The sequence below is a fragment of the Agelaius phoeniceus genome, chromosome 2, assembly GCF_051311805.1.
Source record: "Agelaius phoeniceus isolate bAgePho1 chromosome 2, bAgePho1.hap1, whole genome shotgun sequence".
NCBI classification, from domain to species: domain Eukaryota; kingdom Metazoa; phylum Chordata; class Aves; order Passeriformes; family Icteridae; genus Agelaius; species Agelaius phoeniceus.
In genome coordinates this window covers 64,086,947-64,093,775 of record NC_135266.1, presented here as the reverse complement: position 1 = coordinate 64,093,775, position 6,829 = coordinate 64,086,947, and the positions used below count along the sequence as shown (strand labels likewise).

At 45.4% G+C, this 6,829-nt stretch overlaps 1 protein-coding gene across 1 annotated transcript in view; it reads left to right on the top strand.

Moving 5' to 3' along the window:
- Window positions 1-285: 285 nt before the first annotated feature.
- Window positions 286-6,829, top strand: part of KPNA3 (karyopherin subunit alpha 3) — a 48,246-nt gene continuing 41,702 nt past the window's right edge. The window contains exon 1 of the mRNA XM_054653738.2: window positions 286-494. Within this exon, the coding sequence (XP_054509713.1) occupies window positions 417-494 (78 nt within the window). The 5' untranslated portion in view covers window positions 286-416. The remainder of the gene's footprint in view (window positions 495-6,829) is intronic.

The following is a 6,829-nucleotide window of genomic DNA, read 5'->3' as shown; positions in this document are numbered from 1 at the left end:
CTCGGTTCTCCCGGAGCGCCCGGCGTCGAGCCGGCACCGCGCGGCCGGGCCGCCGCTCCACGTGCGGATCCGCCACCCGTCCGCACTACACGCCCCAGAATGCCCCGCGGGGCGGGGGCGGGACCGGACTGGTTAGGGGGCGGGGCCAGAGCCGCGAGGCCGCGCCGCAATTGGGCGATGTCCGCCCGCCCTCCGCGTCACGTGCGCTCGCACCGCCCGCTCCCCGCCCCCCCACTCCTCTCCCAGTCACTCAGCAACGGCGCGCGCGCGCGGCAGCGGCCCCCCCCCTTCCCCCTCCCCGCCCGTTTTCCCCCCCGCGCGCTCGTCACGGAGCGCGTCCCGCTTCCCTCCGCCCCTCGCGCGAGCCGCCGCCGGGAGCCGCCGGAGCCGCCTCGCAGGAGCCGCCGGGAGCCGCCATGGCCGAGAACGCCGCCGCCACCGGCCTGGAGAGCCACCGCATCAAGAGCTTCAAGAACAAGGGCCGCGACGCGGAGGTGCGTGTGGGGCCGGCGGGGCCCCGGCCGGGCCCGGCCTCCGCCGGCGGCCGCCAGAGGAGGGGCCGGGCCGGGCTGGGCCGCGCTCGCGGCGGGAGGAGGCGGCGGGGGGAACGCCTGAGGGGGGTTTTTTTCTTCGCCGTCATGCGGGCGGGCGCGGCCGGCGGGGGGCGGAGGCGGCGGCGGGGGAAGGGTTGGCGCGGCCGGGCCGCCCGCGGGCCCCTCCGCCGGGCTCGCCGGGGCCCGGGCAGGGCCGGCGGGATGCGGCACCTTCTCCGCCCGCGGCTCTTCCCGCTCCCACCCCGGCGGCCTCCCCGTCTTGCCGCCTTCCCCGTGCCCGGGGCTCGGATGGGGCCTCGGACAATGGTGCCGGCCGCCTTTGTGCCGCCCCCCGGGGCGGTGGCGGCCCTTCCGCCGGGGCTCGGGGCTGCCCTGCCCTCGGTGCCGCTGCCGCTCACGGCGGCCTGTGCTGGTGCCGGGGACCGCTCCCACGCTCTGGTGAGCCTGGTTACGGTGGGCTGTGCTGGCCCGTTTTGTTCCTTGTCCTACCGTGTATCAACCCCTTTTTTTAGTTTTTATATTTTATTTTCAAATGCTGCTAGGCCCATCAGTAATGGTTTGCTGGGCGTCTGCGTCTAAATGGGGAAGAAGTGCGGTGCTTGGTAAGGCTAATGGGGTAATAGTTTAGTCGCCCGAATTTGAGAGCTTCAGGGTTATTGGGAGGTTTTCCTAGAGATGTTCCTGAGGTCTTCGAATCTGCGTGTCATTTTCGGACACATCCTCAGCTCTACTCGCAATTGAAAGAGGAAATCCCAAATCTCGTGTTTAAGTTTCTGTAATAGGAAAGGAAGGGGGAGGGAGCTCTGAAATCAGGCTAGGATTGAAATCGGCTTAGGATTCGCTAGAGTGAAAACCTAAATATGTGTCAGATTACTTTGACTTCACCTGAGGGTGTTTTCCATGCTTCTGTCGATTTTATCACTTAACTTTTGTAATCGGTAGACTGGAATTTTAGTCCTCTGAAAGCACATTTTGTATTTTAGGAGAATTCACACTTCTGCTGCTATTGTTTGGGTGGAGACAATTTTATGCAGGTCAGGCTTAGCAGCAGCAGTGTCTTTAAGGTGACATTCACAGTGTAAAGTAATCTTTAATTTTTATTTAAGTCTGCAACAGTGAATCTTAAAGAAACCTTGCATGTAAAGAGTATGATAACTTCAACACTTCTGGCTAACATTAGTAAATGTTAGAAAGTAACTAAAAATTGCCCATCCTTCTGTTTAGCGGTTGCTTCTTAGGGTAAGGAGGGGGCGTGGTGCATTTCTTTTTCCCCTTCTCATCCAGTGAGGCTCTTCCTGCTGCTCCTCATTCATTTTGTCCTTGTCTCATCTCTCCGTATTGGTTACCGGCTTTGTTGCTGCTTTCTCAGTCACTGGCCTGAATCCATCAGAGCTCTAAACAGGGAAAGGTTAGGTATGTTCATGCCTAGTGTGAACTGATCTGTCATCCACGCTTGCCTGTATTATAGCATGCCCAAGACTAGAGGAACTGAATGTCGGCCTCCATGGGGAGGAAGGAGGGAATGGATGGCCTCAGCTTTGCTGAGATTACTTCTGCCAGACCAGCTAAGGTGGCTTAGCTCACATTTCACCCTGAAGGGGAGTAATTATTTTGGAGTAGTGTATTTGCTCTTATGGAGAAGCATATCCCTAGGGTTGACTTCCAGTGTGCTGAGTGATTCCCTTTCTGTGGCTGAGCCTAAGAGTGGTGCAGAGCTCCAGTAACATAGTTAAAGCTGTCATATCTGCTTTTGAAAAGAGTTAAAATCTAGGCAACATATTTCTTTTGCACTAACAAGTAGATAAAATGCAGAGGTATTTTAAAGTTGTATACCCATGGAGATATGCTAAAATGAAATTTAGGTTCATTTAAAGGACTTTTAAAGATTGGAAATGTTTCAGTGTCTTTCAAAATAGCTTAATTTGTATTAAATGTCTGAGGTTTTCTACTAAACCTTCTTTTTGACTCTTTTCCGATCCGGGTATTTAAAAGTTCATCTCAGAAATACCCTTCTGGAGTAAACTTTATCTAACTTAAGCCTCTAAAAGTAAAACAATGTAGATTAAGTTTAGAGTGGAGAATGAATGAGCTCAGCAGAGCTATATAATTGCCATTAGTTACTGTGCCTCTCTTGAGGAACTGGTACACAGACTGACCTGCTGATTGCACAGATTGTGAAAAGCCTATAACTTTCACTACACAGAGACAAAGTGTTTGTTTTCTAAATCAAATATACCTAATTCCCAACTGTCAGCAATTAAATACACTTGGTTTGCTCCCTGTACTGCAATAAGGGTTTGACGTAGAGAACCTGCCTTCAATTTTCTGTGCTCAGCTTTGGAAATCAGGAGGCATCAGTGCTTTCCTTGGCATTGATCTACACCACCTCGTTTTGTCGAATTCCACCAAAGAGAAGTGAAGTATTTAGAGTGATGGCATAATAAATCATGGTCTGATATCTAGATTATATCCTCTGGATAATTTAAAATATTCAAAGCTGTACAGTCTCAGCTTCAGTTTGAAAACAGTGGCACTTGAGTCACCTTCTGCCTGGAAACAGTCATTGCCTTTGAACACATCAGGCTTGAGCACATTCTTTACTAATCTTCCTTTGACTGCTATTAAATACTTGAGAGTTACTATTGATCCCCTCTGGGTACAGACTCTTCTGGCAGACCAAAATACTTACTCCTTTAATTTGTACTTAACTCATATTTTGTTACTGGGTTTGCTGGGACATATAATTGTCTTTGCTTTTACTTAATGCAACTTTAAGGGAAACAAGAGATAAGTAAGTACTTTTGGATTTTGCTCTGCACCCCATGCAGCTTCTCATTGTGAATTTCTAAGAGCAGAGGAACAGACCTGTTGAGCAGAAATCAAAGGTTCTGAATCTTTCACCTGTACAGGTTCATTCTCCTTCTTCTAGTTTCAAGTTTGGGTGGAAGTTCCATACCTCTTTGTTGTGTTCCTCTTTTAGGGAGGTAAAGTTGTTGATACTGAACTGGAATTTTGATTTTGGGGTATTAATATTCCAAAAAACATCTAGCTCTCAAAAAGGATAATAGCAGTATCAAATGCCACAATTTAAGTGTTCTTCACTTAATATGAGTTTCTGTTCTTTCTTTAATTAGTGAGATTTTTCTATTTTTATAGGTACTGACATGTGATTAGCAGCAGACAAAGTTAACCTCAACCTGCAGAGCTGATCAATAAGGAGCCAAGACTCTCATGGCTTCATCTGGACAAACAGCTGCCGGTTCTCTCCTCACTGTCTTCTGAATTCTGTGTTCTCCTGAGATGTGAAAGAGGTTTTTGAATTGTTACACATAAAATGAGAAGACTTTCCTGTGTTGATTATGGACATGAGTCTTAAGTCTCAGTGATGTTTTTTTTTCCTAAATATCTAGCACTAATTATTCCAGTACAGTTGAGGCTTCACAGGACAAAATTAAACAGTTGCAATCACTTAATTTGTGACACTCACTGTAACTGTGTTTATTTGTTTATATTGATATCTAAGCTAGCCTAGCTTTTAGAAAACCTAATTTGAACCTTCTGATTTTTGCAGTTCTTCAGCTTCATTCTTTGCTCAGTAACATCCTTCCTAGCGTTATTTACTCCTTCGGTGTTTTGGATTAGAAATGTTGCTTATTCTTTATTACAGTAGCAGGCACCCATTTGTTGACTCACAGTTCTGATGTTTAAGGTGGTGGATCAAACAATCAGCCCATTTCTTTCTGTCAGGATTAGTCAGCATCCCTGACTAAAACTGAAGAAAAAGTCTTGATGAGCAGAGGTGTTATAATTTGTAGGGCTGTCTGCATGATATGCTGGTGGTTTTTGTGTGTGATATAATGAGATTGTGTGGTCATGAAATTAGCAAAGTGCATACTAAATTGAAAACTCTATGTGCTCTCATTTAAAAGAAAACCAAGGAGAGAAAGAAACCCAAAACCTAGAAGGGAGTTAACGTGTTATAAACTGAATAACTTTATGTAAAAACACTTCAATGACTGGGATTAAAATTTCCTTTTTGTATACCTATCATACCCCAGTCATAAATCAAAAGAAGATAAGTCTTAGATCTTCTGTTGGTTAGGCTGTAGGGTTATCCTTCTGAGATTTGCTGAGGGCCATTTACCAGAAGGAAATGTAGCCACTTGTCATCTTTCACCTACTCCTGCTCTATTTGATTTTTAGTTTCTGAAGTCCTGGTCACTGATGTATTTTTCCCAGTTACAGGCGGTTGTGTGATCTTTAAGTCTGTATCACCTTTGGGATCAGGAACTTTGAAGGATACATTTTTATTCTGTGCCTTCAGCATTCTCACCCCAAATGAGGCAGAGAAAGCAAGTGGCCTTAGCCCAGATCTCCGTCATCAGCTCTGGCAGATTCAGTGTATTTACTGTTCCTGCATTGCTAACAGTGAGGATCTAGTTTTTGAGGATGCCTGAATTCAGCCCCATTTTTCTATCATGCTGCCATCAATTTTTTGTGAGCACAGGAATGTTGTTCTGGGGAGGCCAAATCAGTGCAGTCTCTGGGCATCTGGGAAAAGGTACAGCTTGGCTTAAAGCCCTGTTCCTGTCAAGTGTCAAAGGCTTTTTGCAGTGGAGCCTCCTTACCTGCACAGTGCTAGCGAATGAGTGCACATGCTGCTGCCAGCTCATTTCTGGGTGCTGTTCTGTGCACTAAGTAGAGTTTTTGCTGTTTCCTCGTATTTCCCTCCAAGGCTTCATGAAACAAGTAAGTGTTGTAGCAGTCGCAGAAGTCCTGTTACTCCCAGCTACTTTGTACCAATGCAGTTTCTTTCAAAATTTCACAGTACAGATTGTCAGCTCTCTGCATTTCATTTGGACACAGGAAAGGATACCAGAAGGGAGTAGGGATTTAACAGCTGGCTTAGGTGGGTTTAAGGTACTATGGACCTGCTGTAAGGTTCACTGGCTTGTTGAGGCTCAGTAGGTAAAGTGAAAGCACAGGTGTCCGGTAACTTCCTGTTGGGAGCTAGATGTAGTACATGATCCAGTACTCTCATGCAGAGTTTTTTAACTCCAGCTGCTTCTTTGGTACCCTTTAAACCCAATATACATACTTTTGGAAGAACAAAAGTGTACATGTTTGTACCTTGGAAAGAATTACATGGATTGGAAGTAAGGTACAGATGTGGGAAGCCTCTTTGGTTGCTATTGCTGCAGAATTTTCCAAGCTTTAGTCTGCAAGTAAATAGTTCAACACTGTGAAATGTTCGTGACTCTTGGCAGAAAGCAAACACCTGAAAAGTCCATTTAGATGTACTGTGTAGTGTTTTCCGTGAGGTTCAAAATCAGTTGAATCCATTGCATTTTAAAAGATTTAAATACACAGATACGTTAGGAAATAGTTTATTTCCAAAATACCTGTGGAGAATGCAATTTGGAGATGGTATCTTGTGATGAACATAATCTTCATAAGCTGATTGGGATCTGTGCTTGCTGTATTGAGGCCCAATTATTGCTGTTTGCTGTTGTGATACACCAAGCCTCTGGTAATCTTCCTGTAATTACAGAATTTGTTTTTCTTCATTCTTGTGTATTTCTAACACTATAGCAGTGCCACTGATACCTCTAAAGCTTCTTCTATGAAAGGATTAATTTTTAATTTGTAGAATATTGAAGTCTGGTCACAGCTGGTAGCAGTGTAACAGTCAGACTAGTTTTAAAGGGCTCTTTAACTATTTTTTACATAAGTTCTTTGAGGCCTTTGTAATTGTACCGTTCCAGCACATATCTAAGCAGGATGTTTTGTCCTTTAAAATGGCGTTATGTGAAAAGACAGCAATTAGGAAGATACAGCAGCTACAAATAACTGATCAGATTTGTATTTGTTGTGGGATTAGAAGTGGAATGAGGCATCTAATTTATAACAGGCTAGAGGAGGCGATGAACTAGTAGATAACGGATTGGTCATCAAGTAGTAAAGACAAATTATCAACTGACCTGATTTGAAAAAGAAATCTAAAACCTGTATCTTTTCCAATAATAGTCTGTCAGTTGTTTCCAAAATACCTGCTGTGGGAAACTCTGATACTGAATTGATGTTCCTGCTTACTAATATAATAGCAGAAACTGGGCTTTGTATTCCATTTCACAAAATTTGATATTGGTAGTCAAAAGCACTGGTATCTTCCAAAAAGTTAGTCCTGCATCAGAACTGTCTGTGCCTTGGAGTGAATGAGTTGCAAAGCTCTTCATGTTTCTTTAATTTTCTGCTCCCTTAGCTTCCTGAGCCAG